Below are 25,069 nucleotides of genomic sequence, written 5' to 3'. Positions count from 1 at the left end.
GCTTTCCTTTGGCGCGGGTCTTTCTACGGATGGGTTCTGGACAGTTTGATGAAAGAACTGGTCGAAAAGCAAATGATACCTTCTATTCATGATCATTTTTATTGAGTAATATGTACGTGCTGATGTGCGAAGACAGACATGAGTAAAGTATAAACCGACGTTGACATAACTAACTCCTTCAAAATCGAAAGAACAGAATAAACCAAGACAAAACACAACCCCGACAAATTACAGAAAGACACAATCAGAAAAACCACACAATACTAGGAGACAATCTTTCTCCTTCCCGCCCGTCAACCCCTATACTCGACAACCTAGCTAGGCGTCCCACACCCGCCACAGGCCTGCCTAGCCCAGTGGTTTATCCGTCCGCAAGCATAGCACGTCCAGGTCCTCCCTCCACCGTCGTGGGATGAGTGCGCTGGCGCCGACAAGGCGACGGGTGTCCACGTTGTCGTCGTCGTCCTCGTGATGACTTCCTTCGTCGTCTGCTGGACCACCATAAGCGGCGGAGCATCGACAGACCTAGGCGCCCTCGTAGGCGCCACAGCTACACATGCAGCCGCAGCAACAGGCCTGCTCGACTTCTTCGACGTCGCTGCGGGCGTACGCCGGAGCGTCTGTCGGAGCGTCTGTCGGAGCGTCTTTCCCCCCATGGGGGCACCGACGGTCGATCCCCTCGACGGGACGGGATCGCTGGGCCGCACACTAGCCGCCCGAGAAACAGTGGATGGGACAGGCTGTCGGAGCGTCTGTGGGAGCGTCCTGGCTCCCCAGATACTGCCGCTCGATCCCCGCGACGGAACGGGATCGCTGGGCCGCACACTAGCCGCCCGAGAAACGGCGGATGGGGCGGGCTGTCGGAGCGTCCTGTCCCCTATGGATGCACCGACGCTCGATCCCCGCGACGAGACGGAGTCGCTGGGCCGTAGAGTGGTCGACGACACCCACGAGGCGGTGCGGGCAGCCGAGGATGAGGACGAGGACGAGGCGATTGGCTTCTCCTCGATGAATCCCATTGCGCGTGAAGCGGCGATTGCGGCGTGGGAGCGGTTGTCGATGTTGATGAGGTTCAGTTGGAACATTGTTTTGGTGTGGTGTGGTGTGGTGGATTGGGAAGGTGGTGGTTAAAGGTTAAGGGGGATTATTGGTACTCGTACTTGAGTCTTGGTTATAAGAGTATCAGTTGATAAGTCACTTGGAAGATAATTCTTAGCAGTGGGCGGATTGGGGAAGACTTATATGTAAACTCTGATATTGATTGTTTGGGTGGAGGACCCTGGTTTAGAGCCATACCTTGGTTGAGAATGTGGATTTTGCATTGCTGCCTGTTGATGGGTTTTTGGTTCAAAGATGTGGTCCACTGGATTTCTGGTTTGATTATGGGGGAGGTGTGGTTCTGGGTGGTAGACCCAGGGTTTTCGTGGGTTGGGCTTACTTTCACTTCTCGTTGATAGGTGCATTGTTCGGATGACTGGAACCGTAGTGCCTACGATATGGTTTACTCGACCAGATAATCTTTCCAATATGCGTTGCAGCCTCCAGAGCATCAGGTTTTAGAATACTGCACTTTTCTGTTCTCGATATTGTATCCACAAAGCGTAGCAAAGGCAAAATTTGATACTCGCGGAAAAACTAACGCAAAGACCTCTACGCTATACCGTTTTGTATTCGCTTTCACTATCACGTAGGCTTTGTATCTGCCAGACAATTCATACGAACATACGCCTGCGCTTCACCGTAACTATGTACGCATGTTCGGATCTGCGTTTGCACTGCACAGCATTCCAGTTCGCCATCGAGGCACTTCCGCATTCACCGTCCCCTACACTGCACCCCGCACTCTACTCACCCTCACCATCACCCTCACCATCAACCCATCACATTCACCCCCCCTCCCAAAATCCATATTTCTATCCCGCCCCTCTCTCCCCTTCTCCTTTCTCTCCCAACCCACCCCACCCCCAAATCCCATCCACCACACACACACACCACCACGATGCTCGAACTCGCAATGGCCGAGGCCTACCGCCCGCGCGCATCCAGCACCATAAAAGAGAAGAAGAAATACGTTCACGTCCCCGCCACGCCAGCAGACTTTGCGAGAACACCCTCGCCTCCACCTTCAAGGTATGGCAGTCTCGGCTCTTCGATGAAGAATCTGGTGCTGTTTAGGAAGAAGGGTAAGAAGGCGAGTGCGGCGAAGCTGCCTTTTGAGTGGACGCCCGAGAGGCTGGAGGCGAGGGAGGCGGTGAGGGAGGTGTTGAGGCAGGGGAGGTGAGTTGAGTGTTTTTCTTTGATTCTTTTGGGCGTTGTGGGTTTTTTTCTTGGGGGGTTGGGTTGGGTTGGGTTGAAGGGAAGGAGACCTTGCGTCGTGGTGGGCTGTTGATGTCTTTTTCTCAGTCGTTCTCAACGGATAGGGTATGAGGGTGGACGCACACCGACCGGTTCACCTCATCTCACCGCGTCTACAAGGACGAACAATACTCGAATATCCCCTAAGTATGACCTCCCCAACACACCGTCTAACAACACACAGCATACCCACCAGGCCCGGCGTACCCCTCAGGCCCGGCATACCCATCCGGTCCATCAGGCACATGTCCGACCCCACAAACCGCCCATCAACCCCTCCCCTCCCACCACAAGACGCATCCGCCCTCTACGACAGCGCGCTGAAAGCCGCCGTCGAAGACCTCAAGTACGCCCGCGGCCCCACCGCCCGCCAAATCGCCGACGCCGCCCTCGCGCACCTCGCTCACATCGGCGACCAAGCCGCCCGCTACGCCGACACCTGGGGCGAGCTCTGGGCCATGCTGTTGTACGCATCGAAGCATCTGCGCCTCGCGCGCCGCGACGCCTACGCAGCCGTGACGCCGTGCTTACTACGCGCCCTGTCGACTACCGCGAGCCTCTTCAACGAGAAGCAGGAGCAGGGGTGCGCGGGCACGGCGGAGCTAGCGCGCATTGCGGCCTCGACGTTCGACAATGTCCTCATGGAGAGGAAGATAGTAGATGAACATATCGGTAGGAGCTTTGTGCAGTGGCTGACGACGTGTTGCGCTAAGTTGGAACGCGCTTCGAAAGAGGTGGAAGAAGGTATTGGGAGCGGTGCGGTGCGTGTCCTCACGCTGGGGAACTCGAGTGCGATTCGAACGGCGATTCTACATGCCCTTACTACTATCCCGACACTAGTCCTGAACGTTACGATCCTGGAGGCGCGATCCAAGACCGAGGGCGCGCAGATGGCGCACCAGATCCTCATGTCGTGGAGCGATCGCACCCGCCTTTCCGTCCACGTAGTGTCTTGTTCAGCAATGCGCGCGGCAGCCCGCGACATCGACGTCATGCTCCTGGGTGCCGAGCAGATCTCGTCCAAGGGCGCCGTTAGGAACAAGACCGGTACTCTGGCTGCCGTGCAGTGTGCTAGGATGCTCAATGCGGGCGTTGCGGTCGTGGTGCTCAGCGATATGGACAAGATTGCTGCCCCGGGCGCGGAGATCGGTGCTAGTATGCGACGTAATCCGCATGCGGATCCGGCGACGATGAATATACTAGAGGGCAAGACCGGGATTGAATGGATATCTGCGGGTCTTGTCGATGCGTATGTTACCGAGAAGGGAATTGTGAATGTTGGTGAGATAAAGGTGCTGGCTAGGGAACTTGGCGAGCTGGAAGAATACATCTTTGGGCGAAAAGGGACTGAGGAGGAGAAAGAGGGAAAAGCGTGAGTTGATGGACGAGAATGGAAATGATGCTACTGTCTGGCTGAGGGAACGGATTTGAGGGCAGCAGTAAGGGGATAAGGACTATGGATAACAGTACTGACGGTGGGCAAGGAGAGGAACATGTCCAGGGTTGAGGTCTAAGCAATGTGATGCAGAAGCTCGGAATGACCTTGGGAGGGTAAAAGTATGAAATGTAAACTCGACATGGATATGTCCCTACCAACGCCATCCCTTTTCCCGTGTCAAGTAGCAAGCATGCAATCAATGACGCTTCATCCTCCTGTTCGTACACTCACGGTAGCCATTCCTATGGTCTGCCATCTCATCTCCTTCATTCGTAGGTGGTAACCATCTCCTCCCCATCTAGATGAGATGCTTGCTCCTGAAGTAAGCCCTCAAGTACACAACCTGCCACACGCCCAAACCAACCAACATGCCCATTGTCCCAAACGCAAACCACTTGACGCGCTCATTTGTGCTCTCATTCGTGTCCCTCAGCTTCTGCTCCCTAGTCCTCAAATAGTCCATCTCGGTAACGACCTCGTTGATAATCTCCTCGATGCGACGCAGCTCTCCCTCGACAGGCTTCAGCTTCTCGCCCGCCTGGATAGCGCTCCAGTCCTTGGCATCGGCTCCAATATCAATGTCGAGCTCCACATGGCGGGTAGACGCCATCTTCGTGCCGGCCGTCAGGACGTTCTCGAAGCAGACGTCAAAAGCCGAGTCGGCGTGGGAGGTAAAAGCGTAGCGGTTTTCGCCGGCGACATCCTTGGGACGGTGGTAGTCGTTGCCCATTGCGTCGCGGATCTAGAGGAGGAATTAACACCATATCCGCATATTCAAGTCCATGTCTTCGAATGTTTGCATTGCGCATTCACATCCCCATATCGTATCGTAATGCAGGACCACGTACATGCATATCAACCTTCTGTCCATCCCCTCTATACCCGTCCAGATTCGCCGTGACAACCACCAGCTGGTCCTTCTGCACAAAGTTGCGAATGCATCGCTCGTACTTGGCCGCGTCGTGTGGGGCGACGGCGTGCAGGTCGAATTTCAGGGCCGCCGCGAGCGGGATGACCACCAGGAGGAGGCAGTGCAGCAGTCGCAGTAACCGGTCCATGGCGATTGGGTGTGTGACGCTCGCGAGTTGGCCAAGGTGGTGGGCCGGAGAGATGTACAGCTGTCGGAAGTGTCGACGGAAGGACAGTTGGTCCGTTTGGGAGCTAGGGTGCTTTGGGCTTGGTGGTGGACCCTGGCAGGCGCGGTTTCATCTTTCTAGAGTGTCAACGTTGTCACTACGCGACAAGATATGAAATTATCATACAAGTCAATGTGTACTGTGGTACCTTGTGAGAGTATAATATACTTACCAGTTGTTGACGCCCTCACAACATTCATGAATTAGCCAGACGTGTCGCTTTGATGGCTTAAGTTATTTCGACGTATAAATTGTCAGAACAGTCAAGCGAAGTTCAGCCATTACTAGAAATGAGACTACATCGTTGTTTGCTGATGACATAATGGTAGTAACTACTACCATACAACATTGAAAAAGCACTCTTCTACGTCCTCTCCTCCACAATCTCTCTAACTTCACTCGCATGCTTACGATCGATATCCGACCCCGCACCATCCTCCTCATCCTTCGCAACAGCCCCAATCATCTGCCCCTGCTTCCTCCTTTCACTCTTCAAATACATGTATTGCGAAACTAAAAAGGTAGCCCAGCACCCGAATATAAACGCGATATTGACAGAATACCCTTTGGTCCAGCGCGGGCCTTCAACAATAGGAAACACGGTGATGGGATAGAACGAGAAGACAGCCCAGCCAGCAGTGAGCATCGCTCCGACGGTAATGGCGCGTGCTTCGGAGTCGTCACGCATGGCCATGTTGATGAAGGGCATGAGGATGGGTGTGATGGCGGCAGACACTCCGAGGAGGTAATAGCATGCGACTTTTCATGTGTTAGATTTGTGGTGTTTGAAGGTTGCGGGTGGAGTAGCATACAGTGAAGACCTTTGGGAATGACCCATATGAGTAGACAAACGTTGGCGAACAAGTAGATGGTTTGGACGATTGAGAAGATCGACCATAGCGGGTAGATCATGCACAGTGAAGTGGCCAGTAGAGCGGTCACGACAGACACAGCTTGTGCACCAGTCGGAATGTTGTTGATTTGCGGAATGGTGTAGGCGCCGGGGTGCTTCGCTGCCAGATCCTTGAGCCAGATAGCCATTTGGCCGTGGGGGTAAGAAGACGAGAGGAAACTGCATGCATATTAGATTAACTCGTGGGTACACGGAAGTCAGAATCTTACAAAGTATAAGCCAGAACGCCCGTGTAGAACTCCCATCGTCGAAGCGTGCGCTTGACTATGCTCCAACTGAGCTTTTGACTCGGGGCGATGCCGGCGTGCAGCATTCGTTGCTTTGCGAGCTGGTGCTGCGCAGGTGTCAACCACCAAGGCTTCGCGCTGCTTGGTAGACCGGGGAAGATGAAGAATCCAGCAAAAGCGATGGGGAGACTGATGACTCCATCGATCAGAAACAGCCAACGCCAGCCAGCCATTCCTCCAACACTGTTGTTGCGTTAGTGAGTCTCGTACAAACAGGACAATCAGTCAGGTGTAGGTCATGATAGGTGTGATGAACCGTCTTAAGAAGTTGTGGTAGCCATGGAGGAATGCTTACCCATTGAGATTTTTGTATGCAGCAGACTGAAGATAACCACCAAACATGACCGCAATGTTGTTCGATATGTACCACACACCGGTGCGCTTAAACACCTCCTCAGGCCTGTACCACGAGCCCAGCACATACGTAGTACCGGACGCAACCGGGGTCTCCAGTATACCAAGCAGAAACCTAGTGCCATAGATGTCGCGCTCGTTTCGCATTTGCGACTGAGTAAAGGTAACGATCGACCACAAGACCTCCATCGTTGGCAAGTAGTATTTGGCAATCTTCGGTCGAGAGAGCAGAAGAAGGGAGGGAATCTGGAAAACGAGATATCCCAAGTTGTAAAAGGTTCCAAAGAGTGAGTACTGGTTGCCGTTGAGCTTGAGTTCTTCTTTCATCCCGGAAACATAGGCATTGTTGATGTTGGATGAATCGAGCCATTTGAGGAAGACTGAAGGTGTCAGTTCGTAAACTCTTCAACCCGACAAGAACGTGTTTTATAAGACAGAAATAGTGAAGTATAGATTCTCGAACTCAGACAGTGGAACATGGCCTGTATTCCAAACAGGAACCATATTTCCCCCTTCTGCTGACCTGCAATGACTCGAGAATGTACTCACACATGAATGAGCAAAAGCTGAGTAAACACGCATCCATCTTTTTCAATAGCTTCCGCTCTTCAACCGAATAGTGTTTTGGATACCATTCCCAAAGGTACATCCATGCTTTCCACGGCGAGCGCTTCGGAGCATCCGCAGGCGCTATGTAAGTAGTATCGAACTCCCCAGCTCTGGCTTCAACGCCGGAAGTCTCGTCTCTGGGTTGTGTGGCCGTCGCCATTAGTGTTCACCCGCGGTTCAGGTCCGGCAAAGAGGTAAATGTAATTAAATGAAAGTTCTCGTGGTTAAAGAGAATGTCTGCTTATGATCAACGCCTCAGTATGTAAGTCATCGATCCTTCAATATCAAGACGGGTAAGTGATGGAATCGCTGGAATCGCTGAGAGCGCGGGCATCGGGGTATTCCGATTTTGGGCTGGTTCTGTGCGGGGCGATTATCTGGGGTAAATCCTGCACGAGTGAACGATCTGGGTAGAGATGTCCCGGTGCCCGAATAGCCTCCTCTCGCGTACCATGGCCTCTTTTGAAGCATGACCTATACTCCACTCTAGACAGATCAAATAGTGATATTTCTATACATCAGCTAAAGTTACATTTAAGACGCATTTCCCTAATGAGCGATGGACGTGAAAGATACCACAGCAGAAAAGATAGGGTTAGCGGCATGACGGGATCAACGGCAAGACTTTGACCTTGGAAGCTTCCAAAAGGTCGTGCCGAGGTCTAGTATTGACTGAGATTTGGGCTGGATTCGCTGGTCAATATAGCCTGCAGAGTGTTGTACATAACGTTACGAAGCACGGTCGTGTGATACAACAGTACGAGTTTCGTTGTAACGATTGACGCATGGTGGTGGCTGGTGGAAGTGACGCACACGTGAAGAACACGCCAGTGACTAGCGTGCTCCTGGAGATCTAGCCTGCCGCACTTCTTCGTCATCTCGTCGCGTCCACGGCTGGTGTTTCATCGCAGAACTCTATTCGGACAACCGCTTTGCATTCTATCAATGCCAGCTGTTCTATCTGGCTGAAGCTGGGACGCGTCGCGTTGGACAGCTCCTGTACCGCGACTTGGAGTCCTGCTCACTTCTCAACATGTTGTACGGTTCACAAATCTCTGGTTTGCAAGTCTGATGGTAACGGATCATTTATGTATTACTGATACAACTTCTTGGTTGAAGTACAGACTATGCTTTATCTTGCACCTCCTAGGGCGTTGTACCTCCACATCCGCCGATAGGACATATCTACCAGTCCTCAATTGATATAAGTTACCATACTTCAGCAGGAAACCGCACTCGCATTAAGTGTCTCTCATGCAACCGCTCATTTCAACACGTCGATCATCTTGTACAAGCTGTTCTCAAGAGTAACCGGGGAGCGGATAGCCGTCCAATCGTAGTTCAACAAACCCCAAGACTCGTCCATCGCCTGAATCGTCTCTGGCGTCCTACCCGGTCGTGTCTGCAAGTAATAGCTACCAGCAAGGTCCCAATGCTGCCAGCCAACCTGATATTTGTCGACCATCTCAATCAAACACTCTGCGTACGTCGTCTGGTTCCAGTAAACTCCGTTTTGAATGAACCCCCATTCCGAAATCACCATGGGGAAGAGGTATTTCGTGGCCGGGTCGTCCGGGTTAACTGATTGAAACCCTTGCTGGTACCACTTGCTGATGAAGGTTGCGCAGTCGTCCTGCGTGTTTTCGAAATCGTATTTGTGGATCTCAAGTACAATCTTGTTCTTGAAAGCGAAGTCGTCGGGGACGAATTTGGCAGTCTTGTTGGCTGTTGACGTTCCAGCAGTGCCGTTCAAGGTCTTGCCAAGGGGGATCGGATCAATGTAGATATCGTACGACATCCCAGAGAAGAAGATCAGAGCATCGGAATTCGCTTCGTGAACTGCATCTGCAGCAGCCGTCATGTGGACGTACCACGTATACCAGTCAACAGGTTCAGCACTCTTCGCACTCCGCAACTCGTTGCGCAGGCCGATGGATGAAAACGACCCCCAGTTCTCTTTTGCCTGTGGATTGTCAGCCTTTCCAGCCTCGACTGAGTTTTCAGGGAACACTTACGTGCTTCGCCATAAACGCCAGACCTCGCTTCCAGTTCTCAACATCGAAGTACTTCTCGCCGAACCAGCCATTCCCGTCGTCATCTCCGCAGCACCAGAATGCCTTGCTCACGTGGTTATCTAAGTGGAGGATCACCCCCTGACTGGCGAGTTCTTTAGCAACATCGTCAAAAACCTCCAACCTCGTCGTCTCCTTGGTGAACTGTGGGTTGTTCGACAGGATTTGATCGAGCACAATCGTTCCATTCGTTTGCCCCAGGGCGTTGATTACGCTCTTCTCAAGACTCTGGTTTGTGCTGTTGCTGTAGTAGTCATCGACCATCTCGATGGCAAACGTCAACCGGACGGAGTTGAGGCCAAGTTTTGGGAACCAAGATACGATGTCCTTCACCGAGGAGTGCTGAAGACCCTCGGGAATCATGATCTCTTGATGACCGGGCCAGTTACTCGAAACGTAGTGGAAAACATCGCCGTTGGCATCGACGATATCTCGCCCTTTCGTCGATAGGGGAAGCACTGAGGCGGCTTGTCTGGGTTTGGGCGACGGAAAAGCTAACGCCAAAGAGCTCAGAAGGAGCCCTGGGACAAGGCAGTCGAACAACATGGTTGCGTATCAACAAAGGGATGTAAAAAAACTTCGACGCTCGGTGTATGATTGCACTTTATACACTGTCCATCATTCCTGGCATTCAAACGCGACTTGCTCAATGATGTTCAACCGACGACATCCACTCTACGCAGTTCTTCCACGGACACTATACTCATATCGCGGAGAACCCAGTGAAGATCTTCCGATGGTTTCAAAATACGAGCATCTTTCCATGAAGGGCAATTTCCTCGCACGATCGTCACACGTCATCTTCTTGAGTCCGGAAGCTTTACTCGAACAGTAGCTGAGCCATGCACTCATTGCGTGTGTGTGAGGTTACGGAATTAGGCGCATGCAGGTTGATTAATTTTCGGCACGATTTCTGCCGAGTAATGTCGGCCGTTTTTTTTTCGAGGCAGGACTTGTCGGGCTGCATGCGGGTGGCGGGCAGCGGAGCATTGCCGATCCCGTGTTGAACCACCTCACTTGCTCGTGAACTGTACCATTATCTCATGGCGCGCTTGCGGTATGCTCGACTGCTTGCAAGGTAGTGGTATGTATTTGGCAAGGATGGATTTCTTGGCCTTTGGACCGGTACTTTTCGTTTTGTCCAAACTTGGTCTTTTTGACTTGGTCTTGAGATCTTGGATTGCATTGAACAACACCACATCTAACCTTCTACACTTGAGAAATTCAAGATGGCAAACGCTCCAGCACAGAAGAAGAGCATGAACCAACCAGCAATGTACAAAACCCCCAATCTCCCCAACAAATACAAAGCTGACCACCCGCCACCGCAGTGTCAAAGGCATAGACATCAGCGAGATCTTCTCCGAAAATGTCGCCGCAAAAATCCTCCAAGTAGCCCAAAGAGGCATGAAAAACCCAGTACGCCGCCCCCAACCATCCACCTCCAGTCAATCTCCCAACAACAGCAGCTCACCCAACACCCCCAGGCCCCCCTCAAAACCTACCCCCACACAGTCCCCCAAACAGGCCCAAACGCAGGCACATACGAAGAGCGCGAAGCCGACTTCTGGACCTGCGGTTTCTTCCCCGGCAGCATCTACGCCCTCCTCGAGCGCGCAACCCGCTACCCCCAAGCCCTCCGCATCCCAACATCCCTCCGCCCGCAGCTCAGCGCGCAGCTCCTCGCCCTCGGCCGCCACTGGAGCGTCGCCATCGCGCACATGTCGCGCCGCACCGATACCCACGACATGGGTTTCATAGTACAGCCCGCGCTGCAGTCCGACTGGGAGCTAACCGGCAACGCGGCGAGTCTAGCCTGCGTCGTCGACGCAGCATATGCGCTTTCATCGCGCTGGGACGAGCGCGTAGGCGCGATACGCAGCTGGGATGTTGCGGTTAACAACCGCTACGCACTGACGGATATGGGGAGGAATTTCCTCGTCATCGTAGACAGCATGTGTAATCTCGACCTCCTGTACTACGTCGCGCACCATGTTGGCGATCCCGCGCTCGCTGCTCTTGCGACGCGCCATGCTGACACGGTTATGCAAGCTATCATCCGCCCCGATCACTCGACGTTCCACCTCGTCAACTTCGATCCCGCTACGGGGCGTCCGCAGGCGAAACTCACGAACCAGGGCTGGGATGACGACTCGACGTGGAGTAGAGGCCAGGCGTGGTGTATCCTCGGCTTCGCGCAGGTTTATGCCTGGACGAAGGATGGGAAGTACCTCGCTACGGCGGTGGATTGCGCGCAGTACTTCCTGCGCCGCGCGCGCGAGGGCGAGGGGAAGTGGACGTATCCGCTTGTTCCGAGGTGGGATTTTGACGCCCCGCGAGAGGAGGGGGGTGTGCTGCGCGATGTGTCTGCGGGTTTGATTGCGGCGAATGGGTTGCTGCTTGTGCATCGGGCGCTGCAGGCCCTTCCGTCGGAGAGCGCGGCGCAGATCGTGGGCGAGAGTGATATGGATTTCCTGGACACTGCGGTGCGGATTGTGGGCCAGACGCTGGAGATGGCGTATGATTCGGATTTAGCGTCTTTCGCGACGGCACCGCTGGGGAAGGATGTGGTGAATGGAAACAGGAGTCCGGACGAGCAGGTCAGCGTGAGAGAAAGCGGGTTCGATGCTATTCTACGGCATTCGACGGCGAATTGGAATGCGGATGCGCATGTCAAGTATAAGGACCATGGGTTGGTGTATGCGGATTACTATCTTTTGGAGTTCGGGAATAAGATGTTGAGGATGGGCGTTTTGTGAATATATAAGAGGGGGTGGAGTGGAAGTCAAAGTATTAAGGCTGACATGGCATATAATCGAACGAAATGAATATAAAGTGGTGAATTGACAGTTAAACTTACTAACTACTGCGAATCAATACCTACAAGGAAAGAAAGCTACACAAGACAATGGAAACGCCCAAAACTCCACACGCCATATACGCTCACAACCCCCCCATGCGATACCATGCCCATGCCGTAGCTCAGCGACAACCCAAACCAAGAGAACGCCTGCAGTTGCGCCCGTGGTAGTCGAAGCCTCAAACCATGACCATGCATACCCGACCGACCCACCAATTCCATTCCATTCCATTCCATCCGCGCCGAACGCCTCCAGCAAGAAAAAGCGCACAACAAACACAACGCACATTTGTCTATCCAATCGGCAGTCGCAAGCGCTATGCAGAAATCCAGACAAGACAAGACGCAACGCTCAAAAAGCAAGTCGCAAGAAGTCAAGACAAGAAACATCAGAAGAGTACACCCCCCTCAATACTCATCCTCATTATCCTCCTCCCTACCCGCCCCCGCCGTAATAGCCACGCGCCTCTTCGGCTCCCCCCAAAGCTGCTGCAGCACCTTATGTTTCTGCGTCTCCCTCAATCCCTTGAGAAACCCATACGTCCCACTAAGATCCTGCAGCTGGGACTCCAACCCAAAGCTATTACTCTGCGCGCGCCTGATAAGCGGGGAGATGAGATTTTTCCTCGCCTTATCCAGCTGATCCTTCACCGAATGAATGATCTGAATATGGCTCTTGAGCTCGGACTTATTCGTCAGTGTCGACGCGCGCACATCTTTCAGCAGCTTGAGGTTCTTCTCGTATTTCTTGATCTTCATTTTATTGTTGATGGTCATGCGCCACATGCTAGCGAGGAATTCGTCTTTTTTCGTCGCGAGGCTGTCTTCTTCTTTTGCGACGGAGCGGTGTAGGTTTTGGAATTGGCGGTCGACGCTTTCGAAGAGTTGGAAGAGCGTGTCTGCGCGGGAGAGCTCGTTTGCGATGTTTTCTTCCAGCGTCGAGAGGAGGTAGTCGAATGTGCGTTGGAGGGTTGCTTTGGAGCGCTGCTGGGTGGTGTGGCCGAGTACGTCGTTGACGACGCGGCCGATGGTTGTGGGCGAGCCGTTGCGCTCGAGGAGGCCGACTTTGCTGAGGCCGCCGTGGATGTTACCGATTACGTTGTCGATCATGCCGACTTTGGGGCCTCTGATGCTTTGGAGTTCGCGTTTGGCCCATTCCATGGTTATGAGGATGCTGGGCTGGTCAGTCGATGCGCTCAACGCGGATGTGAGAATACGTACGAGTCCATGTCTCCGTCAACGTTTGTGAAAAAGCTCGTAATCTTCTCTGACAGGATCTTGAGACTGTCGCCCAGATCGTCCAGCTGGTCTATGATGACCGTCGAGGCCGACATGTTGGTCGCGCGCACGCTCTCGCCGAGGTCCTGCACTGCAATACTGGCCTCTGCAAGCTCGCGCGACCGCGGTATGACGTTCTCGGACGCATACATGAGCGGCTCAAACTGCTTGGCCATGCCCGCGACGTTTGCGACGTCTGGGATCAAGCTGGCGGTCCATGGCTGCAGCAGGAGCCAGGAGAAGAACAGGGCAGTGAGGGTGCACAAGACGTTAGCCCTCGATCGCGTGAACATGTGCAAACCGTTCGCGACAGACGTCAGCGTCTCTTCAATGGGCGCAGTCCGGAACAGCGTCTCTCCTCTGATCGCGAACCGGACGACTACGTCTGTCAGTACTGGTACCGCGCGCACAAAGCAACGCTACGTACATCCGTCCAGATTGCTCGCCTCGTCGTCGGGCGACAGCAGCGTCTCGTCGTCGGGCTGGGCACCCGCGTCTGGCTGGCGCTCGTCGCACGGGCTCTGCATGCGCGAGGCGATGTTGTCTGAAACATACCTGTGCTCGTACTCGGGGATGGGCTCTGGGCTGGTGCGCGGCGTCATCCTGCGCGGCGACTCGGGGAGGGGTATGCGCGACGGCGTGACTTCGCGGTCGGCGCGGTACTCAAAGGGCGAGCGCGAGGTGCTGGAGCGGCGGCGGCTCTCGCTCAGCAGCGACTTGCGGTACCAGTGGCTGTTTGACTTTTGCCAGGCGGGCGGCGCCCACGGCCCGTCCGACTCTGCCTCGGACTCGTCGGCCTCCTGTGGGATGCTCCAGCGCGACGAGTGCATGGCGGAGCGGCCGCTGTACGCCGAGTGCATGCTGCGCTCGGGGTCGAAGGCCTCGAGCGATGCGCTCAGCGAGGGTATGTCGTGGTCGTAGATGCTCCCGCGATCCATAGTGTCCATCATGTCGGGTGCGCGATCGGCGGCGGGTGGTGGGCGTGTTCGGGGTGGGCGTGCTCGGGGTAGTTGGCGGGGACTTTGGTTCGGCGGGTGGGTTGCGGGCGTGGTGGCAGTCGGGGTAGCAGTCGGGGTGCAACGGTGCGCGGGCAGTCTACTTGAGCGCTGCGCATGGAACGGCCTCGTGACGTTGGTCTCCAGCGATAGTGGCTAGTCGTGAATTGTGGAGAGAGAGCGATAATGGCGTAGACAGAGGGCAAGAGGCCCAGTATTCGCGCCCGTTCACGATAGGCTAACCCGCGCCATAGCCTGCCATGGCAGAGCAAGGCCAGTGCCAGCGCGGGGCGGGCCATGACCTGCCTGGCGTGCGGCGAGCCAGTAGCCAGGGATTGACATGCGCGAAACAGAGGGGGCTGGCTCGCACCAGCCATTGGCCACTGACGTCTCCCGGCCCAGGCGGTGAGAAGCGGGGTATCGTTTCACCCCATTCCCTCCCTCCATCACCGCGCCCACGTTTTCTACTGCTGCCCTGAACCATTCCCACGCACTGAACCAAGACACACATGGAGTCGCATTCAGCCGTCAGATCGATGCTTTCGGCCCTTCCTCATCTGCTGCCACGGCCTTGCGCAACACGGCGCGATGCATCACGCACTGCGTCCCAAGGGTCCGCGCTCTCATTGGCCAGCGATTGCACTAGCGCGGTGGCGAAAGTACTTATCGCGACCAGCATGCTGCAGTCGGATCAATGCGACCAGCCCTAACCAATGCCCTAGGTCACGAGGCTCACAAGTCACTGGCCCTTCATTCATCGTGCACAAATTCAAACGAGTGACTTGATTAAATACGCAGCTACCTAAACCCAGACAGAAACAATTGCGGTACTACCTGAAAGAATGTGCGAAAACGGTAGAAACCAATGAAGAATAGTCCATGATTGAACGCTTCCAGCTATCTCTGCAAACCCAAACGGGAAAGTGCAAAAACCGCCCAAGCTAAGCAATCAGGCGTGAGAAATGTGCAACGAGTGTATGTGTCGGTGTGCAAGAAAGAAAATAATGTGTAGCAACCAAGATAGGAAATCGAGCCAGATCGCTGAATCTGCGTCCCATAACAGGACCAAACGATGACGTGCAGGTCGTCGTGCTTGCTCGTGAGTCAGCCAACACTCACTTCAGACGAAGTAAGACGCTGGTTGACTCTCCATCAACCTACTCCTAAAAGAATGTTTGATGGTGATTTACACAACTTGAAGTTGCTGAATGGCTCAGTGAGTTCAACTGGTAGAGTTGAAAAGTTCGTTAAATATGTTAATGTTATCGTGAAGATAAGTCGGTAGGCGCGAGGGCGACGGGTGAGTGATTGTACCTAGAGGTAGAACATCGTGTCTTTCAGAGCAGCGTGCACGCCCCCCTGCCACTGGCTGGCATCCATCGTCACAGCGCCCTCACCCTTGAGTACGCCCTGGAGGTAGCACCGGCCGCGCTCGCAGAGCAAGTCGGCGTAATAGGCGGGAGGGCAGATGCTGACGGATCGAGTGGCACGAGCAAACGTGTAGCAAAGGCTGTGCGTCAGTTGCTGAAGCTGGTCGGCTCCCAGCTTGTTATCGTCCTTGAGTACGACGTAGTGGGCAGGCTTCGACGTGCCCTGGAGACCCTGGTGAGCGAGCAGGAAGAAGTCGAACAACTTCTCGCCCGTTACACCTCGGTCGACGATAGTACCAGGCTGTGGGTTGCCCGTCTTCCCATCGGTATCTTCTTCTTTCGTTGGGTAGAAGCGCGTGTGGTGGCGCTTGCCGACAACGATGATCGATATCTTTGGGTGCTTGCTTTCGGCACCGTACAACTTGTCGAAGGCCTTCTTGAATGCAGGGTACTCTTGTTCAAGAACAATCTTGTACTGACCCTCGGAAACACCGTCACGATAGACGATGACCTTGGTAGGCAATTTCTTGTTTCGATCCCTCCACAACTTCAGGCGCTCCTCGACCATCTCCTGAAGTTCAGTGACCATCTCTTTGCGACCCTCTTGCACTCGCATACTCGCAGGGTATTGCGAGAAAACAGCGTCGACCGAAGCAACTACGCCAGCAATACTCGGCGAAGAGTCTGCGCTTCCCGGTGACGGATGCGTGACGTCGATGCCAAACAGGATTGTCTGCGCATCAAGAGGTGCTTTAAACTCAACAGTGTGGTTGACGCCTCCAAGTTTCTGGTTAAACTTCATGGCAACGTTTGCAAAGTATTGCTGTTGGCCTTTTTCTTTCGAAAACTTGCTGCCGATATTGCAAATATTGGGAACACCAAGTTGAACGTCGCAGACATGCTTGATGCAGTCATACAGAACGGCATTATCGCTGGGCAAGATCACGAAAAGGAAGTTTGGCTTCGCCCTGAACTTGGTTCGGAGCGCGACGGCAATCTCGTTTTGGATCTTCGCAACGTTCTTGTTCTGCAAATCATTGAAAGCAACGTTGATTGCAACGGGCTCCTGCACTGGGCCAGGACTCAACCCGTAAACGTCCAAAGCCTGTCTGAACTGGTTCAGGTGTTGCACGACCGCCTGCATACCTCCAAAAATGGTGTCGCGATTACCGGAGTTGATGACGAGCGTGTTCCAGGGACCCAGTGTCTTTGCAACGCGGAAGGGCTTCTGTCCAAGCTGGCGAGGATCGAGATTCCACGCGCCATTTCTCGGGTTGCAGGTCGACTGCGCCCTGTACTGAAGACGTGGAGGAGGCAGAATCCGGCCCGGAACCGTAAGCAAATTGGGATTGACCTTGATTCCGAAGGGAGTCAAGTGAGTGTTCAAACCGTTTGCTATCGGGTTGATCTTGGTGACCTGGAGACCATTTCCCATGATAGACTCGGCGTTCTCATGGGGCCGACGAGCGGCAAACCTGATCATTTCACTCGTCTGCGGCCCAAGCAACATACGTTTCGCTAGCTGGCCAGGCAAGATGGTACACAACTCAGCTGGGATCCACTTCTTGTCCTCCTTCGAGCCATAGTTGACCAATGGCGCCTGCGGAAACTTTAGTCGTATGCCGTACTTTCGTTGGAAGTATTGCACTACAGAGACTTGAGTCACTGCGCCATTAGCCCCTGTCTCCATGAACGTAGTGTTTTCGGCGTGTTTTCCGTGTGGAGAGAAATCGAAAATCGTGTGGACTTTACGCTTGGTCATGGGTCGATTGTTCTTGTCCAGCTTGGTCTTGCCCTTATTGTCTTTATCAGGGAGATAATTGGTCTCAATTCTAAGCTTGCGAAAGAAGGCAGACACCTTCCGCTGTTGCGGTTCGTTTGCCGGCGGAGAGCCACCAGTGAACTCCCTCATCGCATCGAGAAGCGGTCCAGACCTGTAGAATGCGCCGGTGGCAACGTTGACATTCACGAGGATTCGATTCACACTAGTGCGAACGCTCGAGAAGTACCCGCGAAGCGCTTGTAATCCGCCCCCTAGATCATGGATCTGGAGTTGTGGTCCTGCAAATGGATAGAACTTGTTACCGGCAGCAGTCGTATGATTCGGGTCGCTGCTAGGTGCGTAAGTCATAAGCACGTTCAGAGCCTGGATAGTTTCCAGCTTCAAGGGATAGACGTTCGCTGGCTGGGAAACGTCCCTCAAGAGATCGTTGAGGGATACAGTGCCCAACTCTTCAATGAGAGCTTGGTGGGTGTTCCTTTGACGAGATGCCGTGATGTTAGCTGCTTCACCTGCAGCTGGAGGTGGATGAGGAGTTCCGTCAGCAGGGTACCATTCAAGCGAATGCTCGGTGCGTTGCGCTTTCAGTGGAATCTTTTTCGGCGAAATCAGTATCTGCGCCCAGTCGGTAGCGACAGGAAGCCCAGCAAACGGCTCGGTCTTCAAAAGGATCTCGACCAAACGACGCTTCTTTCCCTTCGGAATCTCGTTATCGGGTTGAAAGGCAAGCGAATACCGATACAAGACAGTATCAGCATTGACACCCTTCACCTCGAAGTAGTTCGTAAACAATACGATTGCACGGCCGGCTGTACCATAACCAGGGCGTTTTGGGAACGCCACTCCCAAGGAAGTGGTCGCGAGAGCCGTAGACAGGCTACTGCTGATCATGGTATTCTCAAGTTTCGTGACCTCGGCGTCAGGCTGAGAGATTGTGCCGGTACTGCGAGAGTTAGCGAGCAGAGTGATGGGGACATCCTGAGCAAACGTACCTGAACACCTTGGGACCTTCGAAGCCACCTCGACCACCACGGAATCCACCTCCACCGCCACGGAAGTCACCGCGGAAGTCGCCTCTTCCACCACCTCGGAAGCCACCACGGCCACCTCGATCACCGCCATCAAACCCGCCTCTTCCTCCTCCTCTTCCACCGCCATCGTAGCCTCCATCGCCGCCTCCTCTTCCTCGACCACCTCCAAAGTTGCCGCCGTCACCTCTTCCACGACCACGGAAGTCTCCCCGTGGGGCACCGCCACCTCCTCTACCTCGTCCACGGTCCGCCATGTATGTTTCGACCGATGAGCTGATCGATGTGGTTGCTGCTGTTTAGGTGGGACGTTGAGCTGGAGATTGTTTAGCCTTGGTCCAAAATTGTATCGATCGGTTCTTGTAGTGTGATGATAGGCAGGAGAAAGAACACTGCATCTGTGCTGCACTTTAAGAAGCGTAGCAAACCAACGACTGCTTCCAAAGCAAACACGTAACAAAGAGACTTGATCCAGGCCAAACAGTTCCAAATGCTAGAAACATCGATGCAAGACGTCTCGACGATACGAGTGGAAGCAGTAAAGCATAGGCCGGCGGACGAATCGTGCGTCCAACGTCGTCTAGAGACAATGAGACCACTCACCTTTGAATCGAGACAGCAACCAGGTCTCGTCCGCAAGGTCGTAATGACCGTCAAACTAATGAAAACGATGTGAGGTTGTAACAATAACTGCTGCAAAATACAATATAACGAAGTCGGGTTATGTGGTGTGAGGTGTAAGTGTGATGAGAACAAGTAGTGGGGAAGATGGGTTTTAGCTGCCTAAGCGCCTGAACGCGTTGTCACGTTTGGCAAGGGTTCGCGTGGGAGGAGCGGTGAGTTGTGGGGCAGTCATAAACAATGGCACTTTCCATCACTTTTGAGTTCGCAGCTCGCAACAGCCAAGTGGTGTGTTCTATGCCTTCCCGTGGCTATGTCGCTTCACGAATTCCACCACACCTCAAACGCCATGCGTCATGGGGCGGTTCCCCGCAAGAGCAACAGCAAATCCCATTCGAGAACCTTTAGCCCAGCTCGGCATATCGTCTCTTCACCGGAAACTCCGCGTTCTGTACAACCTTGACTGCTCTGGAATTGGACCATTGCACACGCGTCTATTCTGTATCTCTCCACATCCTTTGCTGCTCCTTGCTTGCAATCACCAATGGACGAATGCCGCCTGTCCTGTGATCTGCAGGTTATGACAGGCTGCGTCTAAACTCGGTAAAAGATCCCATTGTATTGTCTCCGCTTGAGTATACTCAGTTAAGTGGGTTCAATCGAGTGTATGAAGAGTTTTGGAAGATTGTTCCAGTATATATGGTCAGATGAGCCTTGCTACGTCTGTGAACCAGAGTTCGTCGTCCGCGTAGGGATCAAAATCGTTCATCATTTAACAAGCCTGACAGTAAATGCTCATCGAAACATTCGATAACCTTTCAAAGCCCAGTCATAAGTCTCGTGAAATAAACATTTACCGATGTAAGTAGGTGAAGTTCAGGCACGTGCCACTTAGCGCCGATCTCGCCCAATTCTCGTCATGATTTTGGAACACACGAAGACAATCAACAATTTCATAACGCACCACCATGCCTCCACGAGTACCTATCACGACTTTCGCACGATCAATCGCCTTCAGGACGAAGCCTCAGACACAATGGTCTGCCCGCTCAACGATGCGTCTGGCGCCGTCGCAATATCGCCTCTACTCTGAGTCGAAAGATGGCCCATCCGCCGACCGATCGAACCGAGCTGATGCTCAACCAATTGAACATGTCTCCCAGGAAGCAGCGAAGATAGCGGAGATCAAGGGCGAGGAGGGCCCTGATCTGAGTCGAGGCACGCCCATTGAGGAGGTGAGATTGTCCATCACACACTTTACAGAACTGTGAACCAATGTTTGCCAGGTCGTCAAGGGAGACAAAGCAGCGCAGGAGAACCTTCCAAAAGTGATGCAGGATGCGATCAAAGCGAAAGCTTCAGGCTCGCCGCCAAAGGGCTCACGCTCATACTCAACGATGACGACACAGACTAGCGGAAACGGTGGATTGGATATGGGTCTTGTTGACTTGGAGGCTGCGTCCAAATTGGCAGAGACACCAGGCCTGAAATTCGACATGCCGACTCTTCCCCTTCCGAAAGATGGTCATGTAAAGCACCGGTACGATCCGGTCGTGGAGCAGGTCACTAACTTGCTCATGCGACACGGTAAGAAGAGTGTGGCCCAGCGAGTACGTTGCGCCGTTCGGCAATAAGAGCTCGAAAGACTGACTTGATATGGCAGAACATGGCGACAATCTTGCAACATCTACGAACATCGCCCATCCCAACCATCAACCCCGCAAAGCCTCTACTTCCTGGCGCGCCTCCACCGTCTCACCTTCCTCTTAATCCTATTCTATACCTCACCCTCGCCATCGATTCTGTTGCTCCTCTCATGCGTATCCGTAGCCAGAGGGGTGCGGCTGGTGGTGGTGTTGCGCTGCAAATCCCCGTTCCTCTGGGACAGAGGCAGCGTCGGCGAGCGGCAGTTGAATGGATCATGGGTGCCGCATCAAAGAGGAGGAATATGGGCAGTGGAAAGAACAACTTCGGACAGCGGATTGCACAAGAACTTGTTGCTGTAGTCGAGGGGCGAAGCGGCATTTGGGACAGGCGCAATGCTATCCACAAGCTGGGTGTTGCTGCTCGAGCAAACATTATTCTGCCCAGGAAGAGGTAGAAGCAGTTGGGCAGGCGAAGTAACAACCAGTGTAAAAAAAAATGCATGTATACTACTGTGACGCAAAGTCGCCTTCTTAGGCATGTTTTGTGCCATTGACTTGTCTACCTCGAAACGCCTTCCCTGTTGTTGTGCATTGGCGAGAATCGCGAGTGTGGAGAGCTCCACAGCGGATCCTACACAGCCACTTCACTAGCTGCCCCAGTCGCCGTTGGTACTGTCATGTGAAAACTAGTTTGCGACGTCACTCAATGTAGAGATGTGTCAATCTTTTCGCGAGCTGTGAACCTATACACAAGGACGCGAACCTTGCTACCGTACCTACAGTTTTGCGCAACGGGTTCACTACAGTACTGAGCAATGTTGGCTTCGATGTCACGTCGCAGGGTTGATTGGCTTTAACCCTAGCTAGCGGTAGACGTATTACACAAAACTCTACGTCGTGGACTTGATGTGCCAAGGGCCAAGGACGCTCTTGCCTCGTCAGTGGCATCCCTCCGTGATCGCCTGGACCGGAGCACTGACAATGCACCACACTGCGCTTACTGATCCTGGGCTACCTACTTGTCTCGCTCTCTTCCGGCTTCCTCCCACATGTCGTCCGCCTCCATAAACTTACTCGGGAACAACCTCTTCTCCGACAGCGGTTAGGTGCCATTCTTCTTTATCGGCGGCTTACACTTACGGTTCGGCCCGCCACCGCTTTCAATCACCGACTTTCGGTTCTCAACCACACCGCTGGCATCGATAGACAATCTTACGTCAAGCGCTCATTACACAACCAGTGGCAGACGTTGACAAACTCTTCCACGCGACAGCTAGCTGGGCCTCTGATGCGATAGGGACAAACGCTAAATTCAGTCTCCAGCTACCCCACCCAAGCTACCCCGCGACCACGACCGCATCCAGCTACCTCACGTTTCGCGAAAACAACCACACCCCAAACACGCCTCACGCACGTTCAACCACGCGATTACCACAACGTCGGCCTCCTCTACCTTGGTTCCATAGGCACTGAAGCTATGGCGTCACTCGAAGCTGCGATTGACGAGGAGATGAAGGAGGTCCGGGGCGTACCAGACAGGAGGAACAAGAGCCGAGGCCGTCGTCTTGAGAGCCCACACGTTAGCGCGCGCGCAGGAAGCCCTGCTTCGCCCATACGCGGCCTGCTCGATGCCGACCATTTGGGCCAGCGCCGCAGCTCTAGTAGAGGCAGCACTGGTATCCCCTTCAGCATGCCGTCGTCCCCGCGCAGGGTAAATCCCGAAACAGCCTTCAAGTTCGACATGATGCCCTCCATCGAAGCCAAGACCATGCCGAAACGAGCCTCCCAAGGTGGCAAGCAGGACTTCACCCCTAAGCCCCGTGCCATGTCGTCTGTGTACGGCAATCAGACAGGCTTTCTGAATCCATCGTCGAGCAAAAACCGTCACAATTCAATGAGCGACTCCTTGGGCAGGAGATCACAATCAGGCTCTCCCGGACCTGGTAGATCGGTGTCTCCGGGTACACGTCCGATTACCTTGAATCCTGCTATCCGCACAAATTTGGCCCTCACGTCTTCTACAGATGTCGACGATGACGGCGATATTGAGACGACGGATCGCAAACCCTCAGACGCCCGCAGTCCGTCCCCGGTTCCGGATCGCAAAGACTCGTATCCTCTCATAGGAGAAGCCACAGCACCTGGCGGGGGCGTGCGCTTGACTACCGACGATGATGGCGACGATGGTGATGATAGCGCAGCGGTGGAAAGCAGTGACGACGACTCCGACAGTTCAGATTGGGATGATGGATGGGATGCGGGCGCTATTGCCAACGCCGCGAAGAGAAAGGAGAGGGGTAGACGCCGCACCAGGGCCGAGTCTGATGGCACTGATACAATGGGACGAGAGATTGTATCTGCACAAAGCTTGCTGGCTGCAGCGAAGAAGGAGGGTAGGTTTTCAAAGCTGTCACTACTCCTGGTGATCATGATCTAACTTGTTCGCAGGCAGGGATGTTGCGACTTCCTACAAGGCCCGGTCGGTGCTCCAGCCGGCTGTGAACATCACTGGGCCTAATGGGGAGCGCATGGTGAGGAGGACTTCGTCAGGCGTAGTTCACCCACATACCAGCTTTGACCAGGGGGGTTCTACCGTCACGTCGCCCGTGCACTCGGACACTGAGGATCATCTCGCCGAGATCAGATCGGCGCAGCAGCTGACTCTGAACATATCTCCTATCCAGTCAAGTCCCGAGGCCCATCGATGTGTCCGACAAATCATCCGGGGCGACTATAGTCAGTTTGCCGATGAAGCCCAGAAAGGGTTGCGACGCCAGCGTGTATATTTGGTTTCAACCGACCTTAGTGATGAGGCCGCGTATGCTCTTGAATGGACTATCGGCACGGTTCTGAGAGACGGCGATACCTTGTTGGCTGTATATGCTGTTGACGAAGAAGTTGGTGTGGCTACAACTGACGCATCAGGGCTCCCCGTCAGTCGAGGTACTACTGGAAGACTGGAATCCGACGCACTCAAAAGGACTCTGTCCGATCATGGTAGTCTATCGACTACATCGGCGAAACCCGGAATTTCGGCGTTGTCCAATTCGATAATGGCTACCGAAGCGGATGTTAGTGCTATGGGCAAGGCAGAGAAGGAAAGATACCAAGCGGCCGTAGAAGTGTCTGATCGAGTCGTCAAACTTCTCAAGAAGACCCGCTTGCAGGCCCGAGTCGTCGTTGAAGTGTTTCACTGCAAGAGCCCCAAGCACATGATTACTGAAGTGGTAAGATTCTCGGTATATCTCTGACACTCTGATGCATGTGTGGCTGACAGATGCTCAACAGATCGACTTCCTTGAGCCAACGCTCGTCATCCTTGGTTCGAGAGGCCGCAGCGCCCTCAAAGGGTTAGTCTTTTGTTTGGGATGGATTTGCATCATGCTAATTGTGACAGTGTATTGCTCGGTTCCTTCAGTAACTACCTCGTTACCAAGTCATCAGTGCCGGTGATGGTTGCGCGTAAACGACTTCGGAAACACAGCAAGTACAAACGGCAAAACATCCGCATGTCCAACGTCCTCGCGAACCCCAGTGATCGACTGGCTAATGCCAAGGTTGATTGAGATGTTTATCTGGATAATCGTCGAGATGTTCCGCGGATCTCAGAGTTGGTGAGGCTTGCAAGAGGGTCAAGGTCAGTCTCGATGAAACGAGCGCAGTCTGACAGTTGGAGAGACGTTGCTTGGCTTAGTGATATCATGCTGAGGGATGGGCAAATACTCTCATGCATACACTGTAGGCGTCTCCACTCGTTACATGTATTCCGTCAGCCGTGGGATCAAGGATCTATTTTTGCATACCCCGGAACTTGCTCTTAGCGGAAGGTGCTGCATAACGAATTACGATGCGTAGGGCCGGCAACGCACCCATCCAATAAATTAAAGGATGTCTGAATCCTATTCTTCTTTTTTCTTTCTAGAAGTTTTACCGCGCTTCGAGCACGCCACAGAATTGCGTTCGATGTTTCATATTCATATTCCTTTTTTCAACCCGGCGACTTCTCCCGACGTCATCTCGATCACCCTTGTGCAGATATGCGGAAGGGCCTGTGCTTTTTTTGTATGCGAAACCGACCATACCCAAGCTTCCGGTTCGCCTTGCTCTGCACTTGACCCTCCCGCGTTCTGGCGTTCTCGTTGACAACCTTAGTGTTGCCCTCGAACTGCACGCACAGACTACGGGTGAGGAGACGTTTTTAACGCTGCTAGCCTCGTGACAAGACCCATGCAGGCCACGCTCCTGTCATATCTTGGACGTTATGGGTGCGAAAGCGTGTCGTGTGAAATGCTGGGCAAGAAGAAGTAGCAGGGGTGCCCGGGAGGGG

The 25,069-nt window shown here is 53.7% G+C and overlaps 10 protein-coding genes across 10 annotated transcripts; 5 read left to right on the top strand and 5 right to left on the bottom strand.

The window, feature by feature from the left end:
• The first annotated feature begins 68 nt into the window (after positions 1–68).
• P153DRAFT_221857 (uncharacterized protein) lies at positions 69–1,196 on the top strand. Its single transcript, XM_033662634.1, has 2 exons — positions 69–112; positions 192–1,196. The coding sequence occupies exon 2, from the start codon at positions 472–474 to the stop codon at positions 1,129–1,131; it is 660 nt and encodes a 219-aa protein (XP_033524999.1). The 5' UTR covers positions 69–112; positions 192–471; the 3' UTR covers positions 1,132–1,196.
• Positions 1,197–2,663: 1,467 nt separating this feature from the next.
• P153DRAFT_265780 (nagb/rpia/CoA transferase-like protein) lies at positions 2,664–3,698 on the top strand (the record flags this gene model as incomplete). The annotated part of the gene is made up of 1 exon (XM_033662868.1): positions 2,664–3,698. A coding segment is annotated over one exon (1,035 nt), but the record flags the coding sequence as incomplete, so codon positions are not given.
• A 33-nt stretch (positions 3,699–3,731) lies between these two features.
• Positions 3,732–5,147, bottom strand: P153DRAFT_366174 (uncharacterized protein). The gene is made up of 3 exons (XM_033667989.1): positions 5,102–5,147; positions 4,642–5,002; positions 3,732–4,535 (listed from the first exon to the last, which is right to left on the bottom strand). Exons 2-3 carry the CDS (start codon positions 4,849–4,851, stop codon positions 4,092–4,094), a joined length of 654 nt encoding a protein of 217 aa, XP_033524997.1. The 5' UTR covers positions 4,852–5,002; positions 5,102–5,147; the 3' UTR covers positions 3,732–4,091.
• A 146-nt stretch (positions 5,148–5,293) lies between these two features.
• P153DRAFT_396002 (MFS general substrate transporter) lies at positions 5,294–7,252 on the bottom strand (the record flags this gene model as incomplete). Its single annotated transcript, XM_033671446.1, has 5 exons — positions 5,294–5,688; positions 5,742–6,001; positions 6,052–6,312; positions 6,425–6,863; positions 7,033–7,252. The coding sequence occupies 5 exons, from the start codon at positions 7,250–7,252 to the stop codon at positions 5,294–5,296; spliced, it is 1,575 nt and encodes a 524-aa protein (XP_033524996.1).
• Positions 7,253–8,226: 974 nt separating this feature from the next.
• P153DRAFT_430775 (glycoside hydrolase family 5 protein) lies at positions 8,227–9,894 on the bottom strand. The gene is made up of 2 exons (XM_033672856.1): positions 9,108–9,894; positions 8,227–9,055 (listed from the first exon to the last, which is right to left on the bottom strand). The coding sequence occupies exons 1-2, from the start codon at positions 9,708–9,710 to the stop codon at positions 8,357–8,359; spliced, it is 1,302 nt and encodes a 433-aa protein (XP_033524995.1). The 5' UTR covers positions 9,711–9,894; the 3' UTR covers positions 8,227–8,356.
• A 499-nt stretch (positions 9,895–10,393) lies between these two features.
• Positions 10,394–11,923, top strand: P153DRAFT_375315 (glycoside hydrolase family 88 protein; the record flags this gene model as incomplete). Its single annotated transcript, XM_033669578.1, has 3 exons — positions 10,394–10,440; positions 10,496–10,583; positions 10,652–11,923. The coding sequence occupies 3 exons, from the start codon at positions 10,394–10,396 to the stop codon at positions 11,921–11,923; spliced, it is 1,407 nt and encodes a 468-aa protein (XP_033524994.1).
• Positions 11,924–12,001: 78 nt separating this feature from the next.
• On the bottom strand, positions 12,002–14,536 carry P153DRAFT_366170 (uncharacterized protein). The gene is made up of 3 exons (XM_033667988.1): positions 13,730–14,536; positions 13,246–13,681; positions 12,002–13,198 (listed from the first exon to the last, which is right to left on the bottom strand). Exons 1-3 carry the CDS (start codon positions 14,238–14,240, stop codon positions 12,433–12,435), a joined length of 1,713 nt encoding a protein of 570 aa, XP_033524993.1. The 5' UTR covers positions 14,241–14,536; the 3' UTR covers positions 12,002–12,432.
• A 1,075-nt stretch (positions 14,537–15,611) lies between these two features.
• On the bottom strand, positions 15,612–18,732 carry P153DRAFT_356337 (Piwi-domain-containing protein; the record flags this gene model as incomplete). The annotated part of the gene is made up of 2 exons (XM_033666640.1): positions 15,612–18,390; positions 18,440–18,732. The coding sequence occupies 2 exons, from the start codon at positions 18,730–18,732 to the stop codon at positions 15,612–15,614; spliced, it is 3,072 nt and encodes a 1,023-aa protein (XP_033524992.1).
• A 1,332-nt stretch (positions 18,733–20,064) lies between these two features.
• On the top strand, positions 20,065–21,197 carry P153DRAFT_289272 (ribosomal protein S7; the record flags this gene model as incomplete). The annotated part of the gene is made up of 3 exons (XM_033663642.1): positions 20,065–20,331; positions 20,383–20,706; positions 20,760–21,197. 3 exons carry the CDS (start codon positions 20,065–20,067, stop codon positions 21,195–21,197), a joined length of 1,029 nt encoding a protein of 342 aa, XP_033524991.1.
• A 1,022-nt stretch (positions 21,198–22,219) lies between these two features.
• Positions 22,220–24,308, top strand: P153DRAFT_384862 (universal stress protein-like protein; the record flags this gene model as incomplete). Its single annotated transcript, XM_033670381.1, has 4 exons — positions 22,220–23,135; positions 23,191–23,969; positions 24,031–24,092; positions 24,140–24,308. 4 exons carry the CDS (start codon positions 22,220–22,222, stop codon positions 24,306–24,308), a joined length of 1,926 nt encoding a protein of 641 aa, XP_033524990.1.
• Between the last annotated feature and the right edge of the window lie 761 nt (positions 24,309–25,069).

The sequence above is a fragment of the Dothidotthia symphoricarpi genome (genome assembly GCF_010015815.1).
Source record: "Dothidotthia symphoricarpi CBS 119687 unplaced genomic scaffold P153scaffold_8, whole genome shotgun sequence".
Taxonomy (NCBI): domain Eukaryota; kingdom Fungi; phylum Ascomycota; class Dothideomycetes; order Pleosporales; family Dothidotthiaceae; genus Dothidotthia; species Dothidotthia symphoricarpi.
This window is presented reverse-complemented; position numbering and strand designations above follow the sequence as displayed.